Source organism: Scyliorhinus canicula, chromosome 16 (genome assembly GCF_902713615.1).
Source record: "Scyliorhinus canicula chromosome 16, sScyCan1.1, whole genome shotgun sequence".
Classification (NCBI taxonomy): domain Eukaryota; kingdom Metazoa; phylum Chordata; class Chondrichthyes; order Carcharhiniformes; family Scyliorhinidae; genus Scyliorhinus; species Scyliorhinus canicula.
Window position 1 is genome coordinate 127,236,917 of NC_052161.1, and position 26,459 is coordinate 127,263,375.

Genomic DNA, 26,459 nt, shown 5'->3' on the forward strand with positions numbered 1-26,459 from the left:
AAAAGTACAGCACAGGAACAGGCCCTTCGGCCCTCCAAGCCTGTGCCGACCATGCTGCCTGTCTAAACTAAAATCTTCTGCACTTCCAGGGTCCATATCCCTCTATTCCCATCCTATTCATGTATTTGTCAAGATGTCCCTTAAACGTCATTATCGTCCCTGCTTCTACCACCTCCTCCAGCGAGTTCCAGACACCCACTACCCTCTGTGTAAAAAAAAAACTTGCCTCGTACATATCCTCTAAACCTTTCCCCTCGCACCTTAAACCTATGCCCCCTCGTAATTGGCCCTTCTACCCTGGGAAAAAGCCTCTGACTATCCACTCTGTCTATGCCCCTCATAATTTTGTAGACCTCTATCAGGTCGCCCCTCAACCTCCGTCGTTTTAGTGAGAACAATTATTCAACCGCTCCTCATAGCTAATGCCCTCCATACCAAGCAACAACCTGCTAAATCTTTTCTGCACCCTCTCTAACGCCTCCACATCCTTCTGGTAGTGTGGCGACCAGAATTGAACACTATACTCCAAGTCTGGCCTAACTAAGGTTCTATACAGCTGCAACATGAAGGGAGGTCAATTGAAATTTTCAAAACGAGTAGAGTAGATTTTTATTTGACAAGGTTACAGAATGAGGGCAGATATTGGAGTTAGGATACAGATCAGTCCTGATTGAACGAAGTAGACAAACAGGCTCGAGGAGCTGAATGCTCTACTCCGGTTCAGTAAAACACTGCTATCAACACCATATTACTGGCACATCTTCCTCGAGTGGTCACAATCCAAAAACAGAAATTATTTTACGACACTTTCCTCAAACTTACCTTTTTTTGATAATTTTTAAAAAATAAATCAATTGCAGATTACCCAATTCTTCTTTTTCCCAATGTCAGGGGCAATTTAGCATGGCCAATCCACCTAACCTGCACATTTTTGGGTTGTGGGGGTGAAACCCACGCAGACACAGGGAGAATGTGCAAACTCCACACAGAGAGTGACCCCGGGCCAGGATCGAACCCAGGTCCTCAGTGCCATGAAATAACAGGGCTAACCACTGCACCACCCATATCTTCATACATACCTGACGCCTGCCACTGTTGTTTAGTGAACCATTTCCTATTTAGCAGCCATTCAATAAGATCATGGCTGGTCTGGTTGTGCCTCACCTCCACTTTGCTGTCTGCCTCCATTACCTTTGATTAAAAATCTGTCCCATCTCTGCCTTGAATAAATTCAATGACCCAGCCTCCACCGCCTTTTGGGGAAGAAAATTCCATCGACTAATGATCCTTTGAGAGAGAACAATTATCCTGGTCTTCGTCTTAAATGGGTGACCAGCTATCTTAAAAAAAAAAATTCCCCCCAATTAAGGGGCAATTTAGCATGGCCAATCCACCTACCATGCACATTTTTGGATAGTGGGGGTGAGACACGGCGAGAATGTACAAACTCCACACGTGAATGACCCGGGGCCTTCGGTGCCATGAGGCAGCAGTGGTTAACCACTGCACCACCGTCCTGCCCTCCTGTACACAGTATTTTAGATGTGGTCTCACACCAACAACTGTAGCAAACCATCCCTACTTTTCCATTCCCTTTCCATAAATGGCAACATTCCATTTGCCTTCCTAATCGCTTGCTGTAACTTCAAACTAACTATTTTGTGATTCACGTACCAGGACATCTTAAGTACCAACCAGTTCTGCAACCTCTCATTTCAATAATATGTAACTTTTTTGTTCCTCCTGTCGAAGTGCACAAGTTTACATTTTCCCACATTATACTCCATCCACCAAATTTGTGCCCACTCACTCACGCTGCCTATATCGTGTGGGCTAGACAGGTGGTTTGTAATGCGGAACAAGGCCTGCAGCGCGGGTTCAATTCCCGTACCAGCTTACCCGAACAGGTGCCAGAATATGGCGACTAGGGGCTTTTCACAGAAACTTCATACTTGTGACAATAAAAGCTTATTAAGTGCACAGTGAACATACCCAAGTACAACCCCACTATTTCCCCTGCCCCATCCATGTACAGCGGCTATAGGGTACAGAACGTGTCCCCCTCCTCCATGTACTGCTGCTTTAGGGTACACAACTGCCCCTCCCCGCACTGCTACTTTAGGGTAGATAAACCCACCCCCCCCCCCGCCCCCGTACTGCTGCTTTAGGGTACATAACTCCCCCCGCCCCTGTACTGCTGCTTTAGGGTACACGACCACCCCCCCCTCGTGTACTGCCGCTATAGGGTACACAACCTCCCCACCAGGTACAGCTGCTGTAGGGTACACAACATGCTACCCCCGCCCCCCATTTACAGATGCTATAGGGCACACAACACTACCCCCCCCTCCCAACATGAAAGGAGATGATTGAACATTTGGAAAGGCAAAGCTCACTCCACAATTGTCAGCATGGTTTTTAAAGGTAAGTCAGGTTGACAAACTTGCTCGAGTTCTTTGAGGAATTAAGAAAAATACATTTAAAGTGCCCAATTCCTTTTTTTTTCTAATTAAGGGCAATTTAGTGTGGCCAATCCACCTGTGGGGGCGAGACTCATGCAGACACGGGGAGAATGTGGCAAACTCCACACAGAGAGTGACCCCGGGCCGGGATCGAACCCGAGTCCTCAGCACAGTGAGGCAGCAGAGCTAAACTCTAAATTTATTTTTAAAATTAAAAAAAAAACACCAAGCAATTCTTCAACCCGAGGTTAATTAAACATAGCCTCAGATCACACGGCTCATCCGAAAGTTCCATAAATATTCTCTGATGGTTCTTAGAAAGCCAGTGAGTCAAACAATAAAATCCTCTTTCCCTTAAAGGAGTTGATATAAAATCAATTTATCTCTGGGTCTAAATATTAACCGCAAATTCAATGGAGAATCACTCTTGGGTACCAAACGGCGAGTTGATTGGAACAAAAACAGAAAATGCTGGACAATCTCAGCAGGTCTAATAACATCTGTGGAGAGACAGTGGAGCTAGTGTTTTGAGTCTGGGTGACTCTTCGTCAAAGATGATTGGAATTTGTACATTCAATTACAGTATTTCTCACCCCTCACCAGCCCTCCTCCCCCCACCATCCCATATAGTCTTTCCAAGCTTCGTCATTGGCTAACCTCCGGATTTCTCAGTATTAAATGTAATTTGTATGTGTCCTGTCCAGTTTCTACAGCGCTGGAAAACTCTGAAAATGGATCTCACCATTCAGAATGTCCTGGTTCCTGCTACAACAAAGTATTAATCTCAGATACAGAACTATCTTCATCGCTCTGCGCTTGTTAATAAATACCAACAGGAGCAGCCCAGAATGAATTACTGGAGGTATTCTGTTGGTCATAGCCCTGTAGCTAAAAGCAGGGTTGTTGCGATCAGTTATCCAATCGTGTGCAGCACGGTAGCACAGTGGTTAGCACGGTTGCTTCACCGCGCCAGGGTCCCAGCTTGGGTCACTGTCTGTGCGGAGTTTGCACGTTCTCCCCGTCTCTGTGTGGGTTTCCTCCGAGTGCTCTGGTTTCCTCCCAGTTTAAAGATGTGCAGGTTAGGTGTATTGGCCATGCTAAATTGCCCTCAGTGTCCAAAGGGGCTACTGGGTTACGGGGATAGGGTGCACGTGTGGGGCTTAAGTGGGGTCCTCTTTCCAAGGGACAGTGCAGACTCGATGGGCCGAATGGTCTCCTTCTGCACTGTAAATTCTATGTTCAATTCACTAGCTTCTACTCCAAAATCAAAATATCACATTTTGGAGGTTTGTGGATGCCCAGAGCGATTACACGACAGCAATCTTATTGACTTGCATGCAAGATCATAAACTGTGACAGTCAAGCTTAGCAATTCACACCCTGACACAATTATCAGCAGTCTGATGTGTGATTTCATAATAAATGTGCTAACAGATCTCTGTGGTAGTGTGTTGGGAGCATGGCTGTGATATTTAATTGTGAATATAGCTTGCCCTTTTCAGGCACAATGCCATGCAGGGGAAATGCTCTAAGCAGGTCCTGAGATCAATCGCAGTTTAATCAGTGGGAGGGGTGGTTGCCAAACACATTTCACCACTGAAACAACCCAAACTCACCATGAATTTAATACACTTCAGAGACTTGAGGGTGAAGGAGTCTCTGATACAGAACATACAATTTGTTAGTAATAGAAAATTAACTATTTTACATTTATACAGCCGTTCACCATCGGCAAAAGCAAAATACTGCAGACGCTGGAAATTTGAAATAAAAACAGAAAATGCTGGATAAACCAGAAGGTATGGCAGCTTCTGTGCCAAGAGAAACAGAGTTAACGTTTTGAAATTTGTGTCTACCATCTACAGATGCCCTGCAGGAACTCACCAAGGCTCCTTTCACAGCATCTTCCAAATCCATGTTTCCATCTCAAAGGACAAGGGTAGCAGACACATGGGAGCACCACCACCTGAGATTCCCCTTCCAAGTCACTTACCATCCTGACTTGGAAATATTTCGCCATTCCTTCACTGTCGCTGGGTCAAAATCCTGGCACTCCATCCCCAACAGCACTGTGGGTGTATCAAATTGATGATCGTAATGAATGGTGGAGAAGGCTCAGAAGGCCAAATGGGCTACCCCTGCTTCTATTTTCTTTTTTTTAAATAAATTTAGTACTCAATTCCTTTTTTCCCAATTAAGCGGCAATTTAGCGTGGCCAGTCCACCTACCCTGCACATCTTTGGGTTGTGGGGATGAGACTAACGCAGATACAGGGAGAATGTGAAAACTCCACACGGACAGTGAGCCGGGGCCGGAATTGAACCCGGCACCGTGAGGCAGCAGTGCTAACCACTGCGCCACCATGCTTCTATTTTCTATGTATGTACCTGCACCGCATGGACTGTTGCATTTCAAATAGGCAACTTACCACCAACTTCTCAAGGGCAATTAATGTTGGCTTGGCCAGGGATGCCCATATCCTGTATACAGTATGATTAAATAAATATGCTCCACACCAGGCACCTCCCACTTTACTTCATCTAACCCTATCAAAATATCCTTTTATTTCTTCCTCAAATGCTTTTCTAGGTTCCCTTTATTTGCAATAATGTTAATCGCCTCAACTACTCCTGTTCCAGCTTCAAATATATCCCAACATCTGACTGGTTAACCAGCCAAATATTTAAATGTAAGACAGCAACAAAGGATTCAGTCCAGAAAACCTGGAAGTGATATTTTCAAGACTAGCAACACCAAATTGTCTGTTTTTTATATCAATCTAATATTACTTTAGATCCACTTAAAAAACATTGGACTTGATCTATACTCATTGTAAGCAATGTAGTCACCAATTTGTGTACAGCCTCACCTCACCCGCGCGCGCTTCACCTCACCCGCGCGCGCACACGCTTCACCTCACCCGCGCGTGCACGCTTCACCTCAACCACGCGCGTGCACGCTTCACCTCAACCGCGCGCGCACACGCTTCACCTCACCCACGCGCGCACGCTTCACCTCACCCGCTTCACCTCACCCACGCGCGCACGCTTCTCCTCACCCGCGTGCGCACACACTACACCTCAACCGTGCTCACCCGCACTTCACCTCACCCGCGCGTGCACTTCATCTCATTCTTTTTTTTGGTAAATTTAGAGTACACAAATAATTTTAATTTTTCCCAATTAAAGGGCAATTCGGTGTGGCCAGCCACCTACGCTGCACATCTTTTGGTTGTGGGGACGAGAGACTCGCAGACACGGGGAGAATGTGTAAACTCCACACGGACAGTGATGCACACACCACACCTGACTGTGTCTGCATGAATACCCGCGGTCACCCATGCGCGCACACACACTTCACCGCACACCCGCGCACGCATACTTCACCTCACACCCGCACGCGCACACTCGCCTCACGCGCGCACACACATCACCTCACGCGTGTGCACGCGCGCGCACTTGAACTCACCCGTGCGCGCGCGCGCGCGCACCTCACGCGCGCGCACACTTGAGCTCAAGCGCGCCGCACACTTGACCTCACGCGTGCGCACACATACTTCACCTCACCCACGTGCACACACACTTCTCACCCGCGCGCACTCACTTCTCCTCACCCGCGCGCACTCACGTCTCCTCACCCGCGCGCGCACTCACTTCTCCTCACCCGCGCGCGCACTCACACTTCTCCTCACCCGCGCGCACTTACACTTCTCCTCACCCGCGCGCGCACTCACTTCTCGTCACCCGCGCGCACTCACACTTCTCCTCACCCGCGCGCACTCACACTTCTCCTCACCCGCGCGCACTCACACTTCTCCTCACCCGCGCGCACTCACACTTCTCCTCACCTGCGTGCGCACACACTTCTCCTCACCCGCGCGCACTCACACTTCTCCTCACCCGCGCGCACTCACACTTCTCCTCACCCGCGCACACTCACACTTCTCCTCACCCGCGCACACTCACACTTCTCCTCACCCGCGCGTACTCACATTTCTCCTCACCCGCGCATACTCACACTTCTCCTCACCCGCGCGTACTCACACTTCTCCTCACCCGCGCGTACTCACACTTCTCCTCACCCGCGCGCACTCACACTTCTCCTCACCCGCGCGCACTCACACTTCTCCTCACCCGCGCGCACTCACATTTCTCCTCACCCGCGCACACTCACACTTCTCCTCACCCGCGCGTACTCACATTTCTCCTCACCCGCGCATACTCACACTTCTCCTCACCCGCGCGTACTCACACTTCTCCTCACCCGCGCGTACTCACACTTCTCCTCACCCGCGCACACTCACACTTCTCCTCACCCGCGCACACTCACACTTCTCCTCACCCGCGCGTACTCACATTTCTCCTCACCCGCGCGTACTCACACTTCTCCTCACCCGCGCGTACTCACACTTCTCCTCACCCGCGCGCACTCACACTTCTCCTCACCCGCGCGCACTCACACTTCTCCTCACCCGCGCGCACTCACATTTCTCCTCACCCGCGCGCGCACACTTATCCTCACCCGCGCGCGCACACACTTATCCTCACACGCGCGCACTCACTTCTCCTCACCCGCGCGCGCACACTTCTCCTCACCCGCGCGCGCACACTTCTCCTCACACGCGCGCACTCACTTCTCCTCACCCGCGCGTGCACACACTTATCCTCACCCGCGCGCGCACACACTTATCCTCACCCGCGCGCGCACACACTTATCCTCACCCGCGCGCGCACACACTTATCCTCACCCGCGCGCGCACACACTTATCCTCACCCGCGCGCGCACACTTATCCTCACCCCCGCATACTCACACTTCTCCTCACCCACGCGCACTCACACTTCTCCTCACCCGCGCGCGCACACTTCTCCTCACACGCGCGCACTCACTTCTCCTCACCCGCGCGTGCACACGTTTCTCCTCACCCGCGCGCGCACACTTATCCTCACCCGCGCGCGCACACACTTATCCTCACACGCGTGCACTCACCTCTCCTCACCCGCGCGCGCACACTTCTCCTCACCCGCGCGCGCACACTTCTCCTCACACGCGCGCGCACACTTCTCCTCACCCGCGCGTGCACACACTTATCCTCACCCGCGCGCGCACACACTTATCCTCACCCGCGCGCGCACACACTTATCCTCACCCGCGCGCGCACACACTTCTCCTCACCCGCGCGCGCACACACTTCTCCTCACCCGCGCGCGCACACACTTCTCCTCACCCGCGCGCACTCACACTTCTCCTCACCCGTGCGCACTCACACTTCTCCTCACCTGCGCGCGCACACTTCTCCTCACCCGCGCGCACTCACACTTCTCCTCACCTGCGCGCACTCACACTTCTCCTCACCCGCGCGCGCTCACACTTCTCCTCACCCGCGCGCACTCACACTTCTCCTCACCCGCGCGCACTCACACTTCTCCTCACCCGCGCGCACTCACTTCTCCTCACCCGCGCGCACTCACAATTCTGCTCACCCCCGCGCGCACACTTCTCCTCACCCGCGTGCACGCACTTCTCACTCCCGCGCGCGCACACACTTCTCCTCACCCACGCGCCCACACTTCTCCTCACCTGCACGCGCACACACTTCACCTCACTCTTTTTATTATAAATTTGGAGTACCCAATTTCCCCCCCCCCAATTAAGGGGCAATTTAGCCTAGCCAATCACCTACCCTGCTCATCTTATGGGTTGTGGGGGTGAGACCCATGCAGACATGGGGTGAATGTGCAAACACCACACAGACAGTGAGCCACACACTTCACCATAGACACACACTAACTAAGGCACAGCTCCCCACATCCCATTCACAAGCTCTGATGTCCCCTACCCTCTTACAGTGCTCACTCTATCACACCCTTTAGCACGCCCTGCAGAACCCCTCATTTCGTAGGGTGCACTCTCCACTCCCACCACTGTTTCAAGCCCTGTACTCCTCCCCCACTCTCGCAGGCCCCGCTCTTTTTCATCACCCCCCCCCCCACTCCTGGAGGCCCCACTCTCTCACCCCCTACTCGAGTAGGCCCCACGCTCACCCCCCCTCACAAGCCTCAATACCCCCACGTGGTCCCCACTGATCCCCTCGCAGGCCTCACTCTCACCCCCACGCAGGCCCTGCTCTCTTTATCGTCCTCCCCTTTTGCAGACCCTGCTCCAGCACCCCCACCCCCACCCACCCACACAGACCCCGCTCTACACCTCTCCCACAGGTCCCTCCATGCCTCGCGCTTTCCTTGATCGATACAATTTGCTTTTTCCAATTTGGCCAATCAGAAATGAATTCCGCAAAGCTCAAATTTTATTGATCAGCCTGGTCTGCCACGGAACACTTGGAAGGCTCCCAACAAACCCCAGAGATTTGCAGAACCCTGTTTGGGTACCCCTGAATTAGATGATGACTGGTTCTGTATCTTAGCACCATCCACCATGCAGAAGACTGCTAAATGGCAGATCACTGGCAGCCCCTGCCTACTGAATACATGGGAGTACAAGAAGCAGTCCATCAATTTACTCTCCTACCTGGTGTATCTGTATTCCACTCTATAGAGTAAAGATAAAGCAATCCGATCTCATTCAGGGCAGTTAAAGTTGTCCAAAATAATTACTCGTCCCTTCCCAGACCGATCCCTTTGAATAATTCTATAACAATTCTTTCAATTTCCCTAGTCTGCCACAGCAATCTTCATTCATTAATTTCATTCACTTGCTGTCAGAGTTTCCACCCAAAGTGCCTTAGCTAAGTCACTCCTGCAACCAACTACATTCTCTTGAGAGATGGGAAGAAAGCAGATAAAAATGTGCACTCAAATGGAGCTTCATCTTGACCTCAAGTCATCCCGATGTACTTTACATCCAATAGAACGCACTGATTCAACAACCACTCCCTCCACCATCGACACACATTAGCACTAATGCGTGCCATCTACATGATGCACTTCAGCAATTCACCAAGGCTCCGTCAACAGCACCTTCTAAACACACAATCTCTACCAACTTGAAGCACAGAAGCAGCAGTTGCAGGGGAACACCACCATCTGCAAGCTCCCCTGAAAGCCATACATTGCTCCTTCACCGTCACCAAGGCAAAATCCTGGAACTCCTCAACTGTGTAGCGGGTGCACCTACATCACATGGACTGGAGGCTCACCACCACCTTCTCAAGGGCATTAGAGATGGGCAATAAATGCTGGTCCAACCAGTGACGCCCACATCCCGTGAAAGAAAGTAAGCAAACGCAGCAGTCCATTTCCGCCCAGCAGGATCCCGCAAAGAGAAAATGACCAAGTGGCCAGCAGATCTGTTCAGCTAATGGAGGGAAGAATATTTTTTTAAATTAAATTTAAGAGTACCCAATTAATTTTCCAATTAAGGTAATTTAGCATGGCCAATCCACCTACCCTGCACATCTTTGGGTTGTGGAGGCGAAACCCACGCAAACACAGGGAGAATGTGCAAACTCCACACGGACAGTGACCCAGAGCCGGGATCGAACCTGGGACCTCGGTGCCGTGAAGCTGCAGTGTTAATCACTGCGCCACCGTGCTGCCCTGAGGGAGGAATATTGACCAGATTGTCAGATTTGCCTTCTCTTTTTCAAATGCCATCATTGGATCTTTAAATAATAACCTACTACAAAGAGCAAAGTGGACTGATAGGTCTTGAGATTTGGTACAGACGTTTTGAGAGGGGAAAGAAAGTCGAGATTCATAAGAACACAAGAATTAGGAGCAGGGGTAGGCCATCTGGCCCCCTCGAGCCTGCTCCGCCATTCAATGAGATCATGGCTGATCTTTTGTGGACTCAGCTCCACTTTCCAGCCCGAACACCATAACCCTTAATCCATTTATTCTTCAAAAAACTATCTATCTTTATCTTAAAAACATTTAATGAAGGAGCCTCAACTGCTTCACTGGGCAACGCATGGAATGCAATGCTGAATGCATGTGACTGAAGCAGAAACATATGTCAACATTGAACAGGAGGTAGGTGAAGAAAATGTTAGATGAAGGGGTACAGGAAAAGAGTAGCCAAATAGAATTGAATTAGTTGATAACACATATAGTTGATGCGGAGGATAGAGCGCGACTTCTTTTAATTTTCGGTGTCATCTCCACTAACCCTACAACCCACAGATATCCGCACTCATCAAACTCTGGCCTTTTGTGCAGTCCCAATTCTAATTGCTCCACATTTGCCGGCCACGCCTTCAGTTATCTGGACCCAAGCTCTGGAATTCTCCCCCCCCCCCCCCCCCCCCACCCACACGTCTCCGCCTCACCCTTCTCCTCCTCCTTTACAACACTTTTTTTCAATCTACTTCTTTGACCAAGCTTAGGCTCATCTGACCCAATAGCTCTTTATCTAGCTGTGTAGGATACTTTGTTTGGAAATGGTGCTGTAAAGCACACTGGGGTGTTTCATTGTATTAAAGGTATTATATAACCATAAATTGTTGTTGTTTAATTTCAGGACAGTGGAGGTTGACAAATTCGCTTGGCGAGAGTCGGATTCCTGACGCTTCCTTTCAAAGCACGTCCTGAATTACCAAAAATGCTCACTGCAGTAAAAATCAGTGATTTCTTAACCGCTGTTTCTCAGTATGTGCAGTTAGCACATTCTGAAATTCACTTAAAAATCAGTGCGTTCAAGATATGGAAATAGTTTAATGGCCTAAACCGTTATATTATATATGCTTAACATGTCGGTTGTATCAGCTGGTGTCAGTTCAGTCCAGATTGTTTCGGCTCGCCCACAGCTTAAAGCTGTTAAAAAAAGCCGCACAGAGACCCACCAGGAGTTTAACACCTTCAAAATGGGAAAAATAATTCAGAAATTTAGAAAATGCTTAGTACAGATTTAACACAAAGGAGCAAGTTACTTTTCTCTTCCACCCTTCTTCTGAAGGCTCTGCCTCAGGCTGGATACGATCCCAGCAGGATAACAATTAGGAACTTGTAGCCACCGAAGTTGGCCATTCCCTAAATACAAAATGGAGGAACGCAAAGCTTGCAGGGTAAAATGGACAATGTTTACAGCACAAGCAGGCTGCACCAAGCCAATGTGTATTCTGTCTGCTAAGAGAGCAGACAGCACCGAAACGAACATTCCGCATACTAATGAGGCAATCTCCGGGATAGTTAACATAGCAATGGAACGATCCCAGGGACAATGGGCACAAATAGAGAAGTGATTGCAACAGTGTATGGGAAACCAGACACCCCGGCACCAGCAGGGTTCAAAAACAAAGCACCTGAAGGCCCGCCCAGTAGCCGAGAGATAGCCTCAGTATTGGGGGGGGGGATTCAAACAAATCGATTGGGAAGAGACCCAATCGATTCCCAGCAGGTAAAAGGGTCCGCCCAAAAGGGCGCGAAGCCCTAGGACCTATAAAAGACAGGTCCCACACTTAGTTTGTTCTTCTTAACCAGCCCTCCTCTCTGGACCACCATCTCGACCAGCTTTTGCCAAAGAAGACCTAGAACGAGAGAGGAGAGGTTTGGGACAGCAGCCGCCAGCAAGTAAGTGTCTCACAACGATCGCTACCAGAGATAGACACTCCTGACCCCTTTTTAACCCGTACCAACCTGAAGTCTGCAGACCAGAGCAGAGCAAGAGGCCTTGTCCCCTGATCCGGCAGTTCCCTTCGAGATAAGTATTGGTTTATTTAGTGGTAGGAATAGTTTAATCATCTTAGCGTGTGCATGGGTAGTATTATAATTGTATTATAATAAACTCAGTTGTTTGAACTTACTAATTGGTGTATGGTTTTATTGCTTTGAACTTAACCTTGAAACTTGTGGCGGTATCTTAACGATACCTGGCGACTCCATAGCTAAGTAACGAAACAGAGCCAAATCGAGTGTTAAGCACACTCACCCAGAACGAGCAACAAACTGTAGCCCTATATAAACTTCACCTCTCTCATTTAAGGTACTCTCAATTGCAATATCTCAACTGCTGCTTTGGCTATGGTTGGCCAACTCAGTGCAGACCAATGATCTAAACTGATCTCTTATTTGTGAAGTCAGGTTCTTGTGGCGTATTTCCTGACTGCCTCGATTATTATGACATTTGTAATAATATTTTTCAATATCCTTTTTTAAAATAAATTTAGAGTACCCACCCAATTATTTTTTCCAATTAAGGGGCAATTTAGCATGGCCAATCCACCGAAGCTGCACTTCTTCGGGTTGTGGGGGTGAAACCCACGCAGACACAGGGAGAATGTGCAAACTCCACACGGACAGTGACCCAGGTCCGGGATCGAACTCGGGTCCTCAGCGCCGTAGGCAGCAATGCTAACCACTGTGCCACCGTGCTGCCCACATTTTTCAATATCCTAATCTCTGCAGTGACAGATCCCCTATTGGTCATTAATTACCAGATTGAGAGAGGAGTGAATATTCTGAACTGATTATTCTTTATTGCAAACTTATCTTCACAGAAATTGCAAATGCGATGCAACCTGAAAGTTCATTTTTGATACATGCTAACTCTTAAAAAGCTGCTGAGGTTGGGAACCAATTGTAAAATTCAAAGCTGAGATGATAGAATTCTGTTGGCCAAGAGTAATACAAGGTTTACGGATCCGAGAGGCAGATATACTGACATTGGAGGCAGTCCAGAGAAGGTTCACGAGGTTGATCCCAGGTATGGAGGGATTTTCATGAGTGGTTGAGTAAATTGGGCCTTGACTCATTGGAGTTTAGAAGAATGAGAGGTGGAGCAGCATGGTGGCGCAGTGGTTAGCACTGCCACCTCACGGCGCTGAGGTCCCAGGTTCGATCCCGACTCTGGGTCACTGTCCATGTGGAGTATGCACATTCTCCCTGTGTTTGCGTGGGTTTCACCCCCACAACCCAAAGATGTGCTGGGTAGGTGGATTGACCACGCTAAATTGCCCCTCAATTAGAAAAAATGAATTGGGCACTCTAAATTTAAAAAAAAAGAATCAGAGGTGACCAATTCTTAGGGGCTCCACAGGGTAGATGCTGTGAGGTTGGTTCCCCTTGTGGCAGAGTCTAGGACCAGAGGGTATAAGCTCAGGGTAAGGAGCCATGCATTTTAGACAGAGATGAGAAGGAATTTCTTCCTCTCAAAGGGTAGTGAATCTGTGGAATCCTTTAAAAAAAAATTATTTTTATTTTTTTTAAAGAGTACTCAATTCATTTTTTACAATTAGAACATAGAACAGTACAGCACAGAACAGGCCCTTCGGCCCTCAATGTTGTGCCGAGCCATGATCACCCTGCTCAAACCCACGTATCCACCCATTACCCGTAACCCAACAACCCCCCCCTTAACCTTACTTTTATTAGGACACTACGGGCAATTTAGCATGGCCAATCCACCTAACCCGCACATCTTTGGACTGTGGGAGGAAACCGGAGCACCCGGAGGAAACCCACGCACACAGGGGGAGGACGTGCAGACTCCACACAGACAGTGACCCAGCCGGGAATCGAACCTGGGACCCTGGAGCTGTGAAGCATTTATGCTAACCACCATGCTACCCTGCTGCCCCCGAGGGGCATTTATTATTATTTAGAGTGGCCAATTCACCTACCCGGCACATCTTTGGTTGTGGGGGCGAAACCCATGCAAACACGGGAGAACATCCAAACTCCACACAGACAGTGAACAAGAGCAGGGAACGAACCTGGGACCTCAGTGGCGTGAGACAGCAGTGCTAACCACGGTGCCACCATGCTGCCCCCAATCTGTGAAATTCTTTACTGCAGAGGGCTGTCGAGATTGGGTGGTTAAGTATGTTCAAAGCTGATATAAACAGATTTTTAATCAATATGGGAATCAAGGGTTATGGTTATAAAGGTGGGAAAGTAAAGTTGACATGATCTCATTGTATGGTGGAGCAGACTTGAAGGGTCAAATGGCCTACTTCTGCTCCTACATGTTATGGTCTTATGGAGTTAAGAGACAGACGAGCCATAATCTAACTGATGTTGGAACAATAACTCAGGGTTAAATGGCCTACTCCTGTCCCTATGTTATCACTGGAGTACAACAAACCTCCCCAGTGCAAAATCCTGATCTAGCAACCAACAAATACAATCAAGGAAGCTTGAAACATCAGCAAATAAGAAAAGAAGGGAGGACTGAAACATCATTGGGTGTTCGCAGCTCTCTATACAAGAAGCAAAGTGGTCCATCGCTACAGAAAGTAAAAATTAAATATTTCAGAGAGTAAACCAGAATACACCCAAGGACAATTTATACTTTTCTTGTGATTACAACATCCAAGTGTACAGCAAGTTGTTTCACACATATCAACCCTGTCTGGTTACTGAAGAGTTTTTTTTCCATAAATTTAGAATACCCAATTCATTTTTCCAATTAAGGGCCAATTTAGCGTGGCCAATCCACCTACCCTGCACATCTTTGGACTGTGGGAGGAAACCGGAGCACCCGGAGGAAACCCACGCACACAGGGGGAGGACGTGCAGACTCCACACAGACAGTGACCCAGCCGGGAATCGAACCTGGGACCCTGGAGCTGTGAAGCATTTATGCTAACCACCATGCTACCCTGCTGCCCCCGAGGGGCATTTATTATTATTTAGAGTGGCCAATTCACCTACCCGGCACATCTTTGGTTGTGGGGGCGAAACCCATGCAAACACGGGAGAACATCCAAACTCCACACAGACAGTGAACAAGAGCAGGGAACGAACCTGGGACCTCAGTGGCGTGAGACAGCAGTGCTAACCACGGTGCCACCATGCTGCCCCCAATCTGTGAAATTCTTTACTGCAGAGGGCTGTCGAGATTGGGTGGTTAAGTATGTTCAAAGCTGATATAAACAGATTTTTAATCAATATGGGAATCAAGGGTTATGGTTATAAAGGTGGGAAAGTAAAGTTGACATGATCTCATTGTATGGTGGAGCAGACTTGAAGGGTCAAATGGCCTACTTCTGCTCCTACATGTTATGGTCTTATGGAGTTAAGAGACAGACGAGCCATAATCTAACTGATGTTGGAACAATAACTCAGGGTTAAATGGCCTACTCCTGTCCCTATGTTATCACTGGAGTACAACAAACCTCCCCAGTGCAAAATCCTGATCTAGCAACCAACAAATACAATCAAGGAAGCTTGAAACATCAGCAAATAAGAAAAGAAGGGAGGACTGAAACATCATTGGGTGTTCGCAGCTCTCTATACAAGAAGCAAAGTGGTCCATCGCTACAGAAAGTAAAAATTAAATATTTCAGAGAGTAAACCAGAATACACCCAAGGACAATTTATACTTTTCTTGTGATTACAACATCCAAGTGTACAGCAAGTTGTTTCACACATATCAACCCTGTCTGGTTACTGAAGAGTTTTTTTTCCATAAATTTAGAATACCCAATTCATTTTTCCAATTAAGGGCCAATTTAGCGTGGCCAATCCACCTACCCTGCACATCTTTTGGGTTTGTGGGGCCGAAACCCACGCAAACACGGGGAAATGTGCAAAACACCACACGGACAGTGACCCAGAGCCGGGATCGAACCTGGGACCTCAGCGCCGTGAGGCTGCAATGCTACACACCACGCCACCTTCCGGTTACTGACGAATTACTGTGATACTGAGATCAAATCATATCTCTTCATTCACCTGAGGAAGGAGCAGTGCTCCGAAAGCTCGTGTTTGAAACAAACCTGTTGGACTTTAACCTGGTGTTGCAAGACTTCTTACTGAGATCAAATTAAACTATGGATGACAAAATGTTGGAGCTCACCCCCATTCTCCTAGTCAGCAGCACTGCTCAGGATCATGGGTCAGTCATGGCAAAAACAACAATGCTTGCTCATTCAAAACTCAGTGATTCGAACATAAAACTGTGATAAATCTAAATTATATTTACATTTAGATTAAGTTTCCTCAAATAGTACACCGCTGGCAGATTTGGCTTTCTGTGAAACTGAAACCCAAAATTCAAGGCACCACTCAGGAAACACCTGTCATCTGCAAATTGTTCGTCGTAGACTTAGCCTGAGGCCTGCACCTCTGGAGAAGGAGAGTTTGAACTCTATTGAGACACCATTTGGAAGCAATGTATCTCTTGACAGCTCAGGTAGGAGCTGAGCAAGGCAGGCTCTAGTCCCGCGGGGTATCACGGGAGCTGTAGTCCTGCCGCCGACTCCCCCATTGGGAGGTGCAGATGAGGAACTACATTCCCCATAACTCACCACGGCGGGGCTTCCCTCGCCTCCTTTTAACTCCGAGTAGGTCGTGAAACGGATAGAATGGAGTTTTAACGCCGAAAGCAGACCGAACTGCAGTGTGATGGGTCCGCTCTCATTGACGAGTGTTGTCTCAGGAGCTGTGCGGCCTCCGCCGGGGTAGGTTGGGATCTGTAGTCTTTCCGTCAACTCCGGCCGCCTCCCAGACCGCGCGGGGCAAATCGGGAGACTACAGGTCCCATCACGCTCCGCGCTCCCGCCGACAGCTTCCGGTCTCTCCATTCACCCCTCCTCCTCAAAGGCCGCGGCGTCTCCGAGTCAGAAAGAGGGCGCCGCGGGAGGCCCAGCGAGGAGGGATGGGGAGAGAAAGCGGCGAAGCGCGGCCGTTAGAGTGATCTGTACCTGTGGGTTATACTGTCAGATTGAAGCGGCCCTTGGCGCCCCGGGCTCACTTTGGGCCGCTCTGGCTCTCTCACCTGAACAGCCGCCCGGTCGCTCGCAGCGGCCTCCACTCCCCAACTCTACACGTCACTGCGGCCTCGTTCCCGTTGCCGCCCAGACCCCACCAGCCGCCGCCCGCAAACATCGATCGGCTGTCATCGACTGCGCGGCGCTCCACTTCCTGTGTTGCCACATGGACTTCAGCTGTCAATCAAGAGGATGCAGGCAGCAGAAATGTCATCCTGCAGCATTTCCCCAGGAACCCCTTCCATCCGAAAGGTGCATTCATGGCGTTATGCAATAGCTACAGCAGAAAAAAAGGCTATTCGGCCCGTTGTGTCCATGCTAGTTCTCTGCTACAACAACTCAGCTACTCCCTTTACCCTGTAGCCCTGTACAGCTTTCTCTGAAGGCTGTGTCGTTGCCTTGCTGGCCTAAAACTGTGATCAGTATTCCCTGAAGGTTCCCTTACTGACACTTGATGCACCTCATTCCCCAGATACAGCAATGCCTCCTTCCTCATCGGGCCAGGAGCCTCGCCTGAACACGTATCCCATGTTCTTCACCTTTCTCCCTTTTACCCTATTACATATATTAGAATATGAATGTTTCCCATTCACTCTATAGTTCTTGAACTTCTCTCTAAATTCCCCGAAAATTTGCTCCTCTATATCTCTCCCAGTAGTTGGTGGCCTATAAAATACACCCAGCAGTGTAAGGCTAGCTAGGACAACTACACGGCCTTCAGAGAAAAGCTGTGCAGAGCTACAGGGTAAAGGGATTAGCTGAGTTGTAGCAGAGGGCTAACATGGACACAATGGGCCAAATAGCTTCCTTCTCGGCTGTAGCTATTGCATAATGCCATGAATGCACCTTTCGGGAGGAAGGGCTTCCTGGGGAAATGCTGCAGTATGACACTTCTGCTGCCTGCCTCTATTGTTTCTTAACCCTCACCAAATAGATTCTGGCCTTGACCTTCCAAGGCATCTTTTCTCTCTAGCACTTTGATACTGTTTACTCCATAATCTATATTGACATTCTTTCTCCTATCTTTCCTGAACAACTTGGCATGTTCAGTACCCAGTTCTGCCCTTTTTTTGAGGACGATTTTGGTTATTGCCACAATTTCATATTCCCATGTGGCTACCCTGTGCCTGTGCTCACCAATCGTATTGACCATACTCTGCGTGTTCATGAACATGTACATTAGACTGAGTTTAGGCCTTGCTCTATTGCCACTTCCTCTGACCTTACTGTTCCTTACTCTTGTGCTATATGTCTCTTCCAATTATTTGTTTCTCCTTTATTTTCAATAAATTTAGAGTAACCAATTTTTTTTTCCAATTAAGGGGCAATTTAGCGTGGCCAATCCACCTGCCTCACATATCTTTGGGTTGTGGGGGTTGAAACCCACACAGACACGGGGAGAATGTGCAAACTCCACACACACAGTGACCAGGGGCCGGGATCAAACCTGGGACCCCAGCCCTGTAGGCAGCAGTGCTAACCACTGTGCCATCGTGCTGCACCCGTTTCTCCTTTTTAATGCTATTCCTGATTCCCATCCCCTGCCAGATTAGTTTAAACCTTCCCCAACAACACCAGGAAATCTGCTCATGAGGACATTGATGTCCCAGGAATCTAAAACTCTCCCTCCTGGACCATTCTCTTTAGCCACACATCCATCAGCTCAATCATCCTATTTGTATACTCACTCGCACGTGCCACTGGGAGTAATCTGGAGATGACTCCCTTTCTGGTCCTGCTTGCTAGTCTCCTTAGCTCCTTAAAATCTATCTTACGGGCTTCTTCTTGTTGGTACTGATATGGAAAATAGCTGCTGGCTGTTCACTCTCCTCCTCAAGAGTGCTCACAGGTGCTCAGTGATATCCTTGACCATGACATTAAGGAAGCACCACCTCATCCTAGATTCATGTCTGCAGCTGCAGAAACATCTGTGTTCCCTAGCTATAGAATCCCCTATCGATATCACTTTCCCAATCTTACTCTTCCACACACCCCCAGTCCACTCCCCAGTACAGCTGAGCCACCCTACGGCTTCATCTGGCTGCTCCCTCCAGAGGAACCATCACTCTCACGAGTATTTAGAACTAACTTAAACACAAGGGGCCATGTTTTTCTGATAGTTACAGTAAAATGAATTATTGTCATTCTTAATCAACTGGTAGAGAATTGTTGGGACCAATGCCAGGGTAAACCCCCCCAAGACATCATAGAATGTCCTAGCCCAGAAATGGAAGAGTCAATTGCTTTTCTTTATATGAGACACCCAGTTTAATCTTGTTCCCCTGCTTGACAATCAAGCCATTTATTATTATTCTTTTTCAATCAAATATCTAATTCCCCTCTGAAGATATTTATGGACTTCTGAAAAAATCAATTTAGAGTACCCAATCATTTTATTTTCCAATTAAGGGGCAATTTAGCATGGCTATTCCACCTAACCTGCACAGCTTTGGGTTGTGGGGGTGAAACCCACACAGACACGGGGAGAATGTGCAAACTCCACACAGACAGTGACCCGGGGCTGGGATCAAACCCAGGTCCTCAGCGCCGTAGGCAACAGTGCGCCACCGTGCCGCCCAATGTTTATGGACTCTACTTTAACTATGATTTGTATGAAAATGAAATGGAAATCGCTTATTGTCACAAGTAGGCTTCAATGAAGTTACTGTGAAAAGCCCCTAGTCGCCACATTCCGGCGCCTGTTCGGGGAGGCTGGTACGGGAATTGAACCGTGCTGCTGGCCTGCCTTGGTCTGCTTTAAAAGCCAGCGATTTAGCCCAGGTGTGCTAAACCAGACCATCACTGGCGCAGTGATTAGCACTGCTGCCTCAAGGCACCAAAGTCCCAGGTTCAATCCCGGCTCTGGGTCACTGTCCGTGTGGAGTTTGCACATTCTCCCCGTGTTTGCATGGGTTTCACCTCCACAACCCAAAGATATGCCGGGTAGATGGATTGGCCAGGCTAAATTGACCCATAATTAGAAAAAAATAAATTGGGTAGTCTGAATTTATTTTTTTTTAAACTATGATTTATGACAGAGAATTCCACACATTAAAAAAAAATTCATTCATGGGACATGGGCAGTGGCTGCGAGGTTGCAAGTTTCCCCAATTATCCTGAGGTACAACTAAATGATTTGTCAGCCATTTCAGACAGTAGTTAATAGTCAATTGGAGTAACGTATAGGCCAGAATGGATAACAATGTCAAATTTCCATCCCTGTTAGTAGCGTTTGAGCATTTTCCGACAATTCAACAGCTTCCTTTGCATAGAACCTTGTTCAGACCCCGTCGCAATTTGTTGTCCCAGGTCTGAGCACCACACCCCAGCAAGGCTATATTAGTCTTGGAGGCGACACAGCGTAGGTTAACCAGAGTGATACCGGTGCTTAAAGGGTTAAACTTTAAGGAGCGGTTGCTGAAACCTGGTTTGAATTCAATTGAGTTGAGAATGTTCTCCAGTGATCTAATTGAGGTGTTTAAAGTGATTTGATGTTGGACATTTTCAGGATTGAAATTAATATGAATTGTGCTGGGAAAGGGTATCAAGGGATTTGAAATAACATCAGGAAAATGGAGTTGAAGTACAGCTCCTTCATGACCTGACTGAATGAACACTGGAACATTGAGGCTGAATGGTCTCCGGTTCCTATGATTTTGTTTTAAAATGGATTTGCTGGGTTTCTCTCATTTTCTGCAATAGTGAATCAAATGTCTAATGTTTCATCGATGTTGACAAAGACAGACACCGCTGTTTGCTGAAACATCCACACTAACTAAATAAACTGACTGAAAGTTAGTAACATGGCTGAATGGAGTGCTGTTGACTTTTTGGAAAAGGGGTATTGCAAAACATTGAGCAGCCGAACATTGTTAAAAGAGGCACTGCCTGGTTTGGGATAAAGAGCATAATTTTTTTTATGGCGATGCATTATCCAAATGGCGTTTTGTGTTCAGTCTGACTTATTTCTTTTTTTAAATATAAATTTAGGATGCCCAATTATTTTTTTTCCAAATGAGGGGCAGTTTAGCGTGGCCAGTCCACCAATCCTGCACATCTTGGGGTTGTGGGGGTGAAACCCACGCAAACACAGGCAGAATGTGCAAACTCCACACGGACAGTGACCCGGGATCTGGGCATGGAAGTGGAGTTGAGGCTAAAAATCAGCCATAATCACACTGACTGAAGGAGCGGGCTCGAGGGGCAGTACGGTCCACCCCTGCTCCTATTTCTTACCATCTTATTTACCCTGGGTAAGCGTTTTTCACAGTGTGGAGCCACGCATACCCTATTTAAGTTAGCTGACCTGTTTAGGTGATGGACAGCTGCCTTTTGCCCAGCCCAGAAGGGGTTGCCAATTCTGGTTGGGCATGCACCTGGAGGTTTCATCACATGACCACCCACCACCATATCCTCCACTCCTACCATTGGTCAACCGACATGGCCATTCTTGAGGTGTCCGCTTTCGCCACAGCCAATTAGGAATGTGAAGAGATGCTTTGTTGGCCAATCGAATGATTTTTGACTGTCGGCAAATTAGGGTTAGGGTTAAACCTGTTGGTCTTCCAATACAAAGAATTGCCTCCAACTGAATGTTGCAGACTGGCACGTTACAAACCCCAGGACTAGGTGCTGAGGGACACGCTAAAGCTTGGGGAAGCTGCCATAGAGGCACAATGTGGGGAGGTCGCTGTCTATGATCTTTCAGCAATAGTGCACAAAGGGGCTGGAAACTATATAGAATCCCCTCGTACTCTGTGACTCAGTGAATGTGTACGGTGGATATTACATATATCACACTCGTATTGAAGCATCTCAGAGTGCAACTTGAACTATGGAGATAACTTAAATATCTTTAAATTATCTGTAATGACCATTTTGAAATGTTTGTAATCTTTTGGATATTTTATGAATAAAGTATAATTTTGCAACAACAAATAAAGCTGGAGGCATTTGGAAACTAGGGTGAAAATTTTAAAATTGAGGCATTGCTTAAACCACAACCCATATAGGTCAGCAAGCCCAGGGTTGATGAATGAACAGGGCTTTGTGTAAATGAGAACACAGCAACAGAGCTTTGGATAACCTGAGCCCAAGAGAATTCTGCTGACCAACATCAGGAAGGGAAAGTTGGAATTTCTTGGGCAGGTAATAAATCATGATTTAGAAAGTCTGACGCTGATGGAAAAGATCGATGGTAAAATAAATCAAGGCAGGCAAAGAATAATCTTCTTTCGGAGCCTCGCAAACTGAAAGAGTGAGCACCAACGAAGATGATCCGCACCTCAAAAGCAAGATTAACACAAAAGTCCACGATTGCAACACCCTCTCTTGGCGGGGGGGGGGGGGGGGGGGGGGGGGGGGGGGGGGGGGTCATTTAGGGGGTAGGGTATTATTCGTAATTTGTTAAAAAGTAACGTTTCGACCGTAAATTTGGGGAGTCCATATATGTAGTCATGGAATTTGACAATTCCCGTGAGGAGGCCCAGGCACCCTTTCTCGATTTGCTCATAGCGTTGTTCGGTGGGTGTCATTGCACGCGTGTGTATGCGACTGGAGCCCATGAGGAGGAGTCGTCGCGTTGGAGGAGCACTGCTCCAATGCTGGACTGGCTCGCATCAGTGGAGATCTTCGTCTCCTTGGCAGGGTCGAAGAATGCCAATACCAGGGCCTTGGTGAGTTTCGCCCTGAGCTCACGCCACTCTTGCTCGTGAGCGGGGAACCACTGGAATTCGGTGGTTTTCTTCACTAGATTGCGGAGAGCCGTGGTGTGAGGTGTGAGGTTGGGAATAAACTTCCCCAGGAAGTTGACCATTCCCAGGAAGCGGAGGACCGCCTTTTTGTCCTCCGGTGTCTTCACGGCATTGATTGCCGACACCTTGTCTGCATCCGGCTGCACACCAAACTGATATGTGGTCGCCGAGGAATTTTATTTCTGTTTGACCAAAGGAGCATTTGGCTCTGTTGAGGCGGAGGCCATGCTCGTGGATTCTCCGGATGCGTTGGAGGCAATCAATTCCTGTGGGGTGGTAGACCAGACGATGATGTCGTCTACGTATACCCGCACCCCTTCAATGCCCTCCATCATTTGCTCCATTATTCAGTGGAACACCTCCGATGCTGAGATGATGCCGATGATGCCAAACGGCATCCAGTTGTAACAATACCAGCCAAATGGGGTGTTAAGGTGCAGAGCTTCCGACGGGATGCGTCAAGTTGTATCTGCCAGAACCCCTTGGAGGCGTCCAGCTTTGTGAAAAATTTGGCGCAAGCCATCTGGCAGGTGAGTTCTTCGAGCTTTGGGATAGGGTAGTGTTCCCTCATGATGTTACAGTTCAGGTCTTTGGGGTTGATGCAAATGCGAAGTTCCCCTGATGGTTTCTGAACACACACCATGGAGCTGACCCAGTCGGTTGGTTCAGTTACTTTAGATATGACACCCTGGTCCTGGAGGTCCTGCAGCTGCTGCTTGAGGCGGTCCTTGAGGGGCGCCGGCACCCGGTGGGGTGCATAGACCACAGGCGTGGCATTTGGTTTTAAAAGAATTTTGTCCGTGTACAGGAGTGTGCCCATGCCCTCGAATACACCGTGGTATCGAGTGATGATGTTCTTCAGTTGTGTCTGAAAGTCGGCGTCCGGAGATGCTGAAGCCTCAGCGGGTGACAAGGAGTGAACCCTTTGGATGAGGTTTAGGATCTGGCCGCCTGAGCACCGAGCAGGGAAGCTTTGGAGGACCCTACAATCTCGAAGGGCAGGGTGGCCTTTAAGGAACGGTGCAACACCACAAGCTGGCATGAGCTGCTGGCAGCAATGGCATTGCCATTGTAGTCGAGAAGCTGGCAGGCGGATGGCAGGATGGTTGGCTTAACGTGGAGGCTGTCGAGGACAGACCGCGCAATGAGGTTGGCTGAAGCGCCGGTGTCCAGCCTGAATCAGATGCGAGATTTGTTGACCGTAAGGGTGGCACACCACTCATCGTCCGGATCAATGCTCATCACTGGGAAGGGCTTGGCCTTTTTCTTATGAAGCACTGTATGCTTGACGATGATGCCCACCCGGAATAGGGATTTGAGATCATCGGTATCAGGGTCTGGAACCGTGTCGGAGTCGGAATCTGTGACCGGTTGTTGTACGGTTTGGACGTCCCTGCGCTGCTGGTGGGAGCGATGGGAGGCAGGTGTTTGGGCAGACCTGTACAGGGCTGTGCAGTGCCCAAGCCTGCCACACTGGAGACAGCGTCGAGATTTCGCGGGACATTGCCGCTTTAAGTGGGAGGAGCCACAGTTGTTGCATGACGTGACGTCAGAATGCTCAGTGCGCCACCGCGCATGCGCGGTGCGGGCATACGTAGTGCACCTGCGCAGTTCAGTCTTCGGCCTCGCCGTCCCCTCGGTCGTTGCGCGCATGCGCGGGAGCCCGGGAAAAGCGCGCAAAATGGCTGCCCTCATCCAGGCTCAGGCCCTGGAGCTGTTTTACGGCCTGCACCTGCTCCGCATCATGCGGGCCTTGCCGCGCCGTCACTGCCGCTGTGCGAGTATCAGTTAGTGGCGTGCTCATGCAGATCGCAGGTTTTGATGGCTATAGCGAGGGTGAGCTGTTTCACTTTGAGGAGCTGCTGGCGTAGGGGGTCCGAGTGCACACCGAAAACGATCTGGTAGCGGATCATTGAATCGGAGGTGGAGCCGTAATTGCAGGATTGCGCGAGGATGCGAAGATGGGTTAGGAAAGATTGAAAAGCTTCATCCTTACCCTGCAGATATTGTTGAAAGACGTCGCGTTCAAAACTTTCGTTGACTTCAATGTCACAGTGGCTGTCGAATTTGAGCAGGACTGTCTTGAACTTGGACTTGTCCTCACCTTCAGCAAATGTGAGGGAATTAAAAATGTGGATGGCGAGGTCCCCGGCCATGGAGAGAAAGAGAGCAATCTTCCTGGCGTCTGAGGCAGCTTCCAGGTCGGTGGCTTCGAGGTACAGCTGAAACTTCTGTTTAGAAATCTTCCAGTTGGCACCGAGGTTGCCGTCGATGCGGAGCGGCGGGGGAGGGCGGACGCTGTCCATACTACCGGATGGCTGATCGCTGGTCGAAGGCAGATTATCTCAGGGTAGGTTCATCAAACTCTAACATCACGCACTGGTACCATGATGTGTTGGGTATGCTGGGTCTGTGAGGACTGTGTTTACCAGAGCAGTGAGAGAGACAGGCTACCAACACTTGTAGAAGTACAACTCTATGGGCGCGATTCTCCCGAGTTACGAAAACTCGGGAAGCTGGCGTCAAAAACGGGCGCGTTTGACGCCAGCCTCCGCCCCCCCCCCGACCGGGAACCGATTCAGCTCCCCGGTCGGGGCGAGCATCGCGCGGCCGTGAACTCCGGCATCGCGGGCTTAACGAATTTCGTTAAGCCTGCTAGCCAGAGTTAGCGACGGCTGACGCATCAGATGACGTCAGCCGCGCATGCGCGGATTGGACGACTCCAACCCGCGTATGCGCGGATGACGTCATCGCACTTGTGCGTGAAACCCGCGCATGCGCGGGCCGTTATGCCCCGCAGAAGCCCCGCGGATGGATCCATTGGGGCGGCGGAGGGAGAAAGAGTGCGCGGGGTAAGTACCCGCTGCCCGCGATCGGTGCCCACTGATCGCGGGCCCATGGCACCCTTGGCACGGCCGTGGTAAGGCCGTGCCAATCGGTGCCATGGTTCCCGAGAACGGGACTTTACGGCCGTTTTTATGAATGGTCAGAGCAGGTGTGTTTTACGCTTGTAAAAACGGCCGTAAAGGCCTTGGAAATCGGCCCATCGGCCAGGAGAGAATCGCTGCTCGCCGTAAAAAAATGGCGGGCAGCGATTCGTGTCGGGAGGCGGGCGTGGGGGGGGGGGAGAATAGCGGGAGGGCGTCGGACCAGCGTGTCCGTAAAAATTTACGCCGCCCGCTATTCTCCGAATTTTCGTGAGAGCGGAGAATTGCGCCCTATATTATTTAACTATGAGCTGTTAAACATACTTGCACTGTGGGTCGACACTATGTTAGGTTGACTGGAGACCTGAGGTGAACCTGACCAGACTATACTGCTAGCACATGGCAGATGTTCGTGTTGCTGATCACGGGCTCTGACTGTCTCAGAGGCTGCATCCCGAGAGAGCGGGGAAACTAGTGCCCTCTGGCTTTATAGTGTCCGTGTCCTGTCTGGTGATTGGCTGCTGTGTTCTGTGTGTTTGGTCTTTCAGTGTGTCAGTCAGTGTCTGTCTATGCACCATCATATACTTGTGTGTATATTATGATAGCCCCAATACCCTTTGCAAAGGCAGATGTTGGAAATCTGAAAAGAAA

The 26,459-nt window shown here is 49.2% G+C and overlaps 1 protein-coding gene across 5 annotated transcripts in view; it reads right to left on the bottom strand.

The window, feature by feature from the left end:
* The window catches only part of rer1 (retention in endoplasmic reticulum sorting receptor 1), a 38,052-nt gene extending 20,797 nt beyond the window's left edge, over positions 1–17,255 (bottom strand). The window contains exon 1 of one of the 5 annotated variants that reach the window (XM_038773806.1): positions 17,137–17,255. Coding sequence is in view for 1 of the 5 variants with exons in the window: in XM_038773805.1 (XP_038629733.1) it covers positions 17,137–17,246 (110 nt within the window). In the remaining 4 variants the exon portion in view is untranslated. Of the gene's footprint in view, positions 1–16,341; positions 16,525–17,062 lie in introns of those variants that run through there. The other 4 variants (XM_038773805.1, XM_038773808.1, XM_038773807.1 and 1 more) reach the window with 4 other exon arrangements.
* Between the last annotated feature and the right edge of the window lie 9,204 nt (positions 17,256–26,459).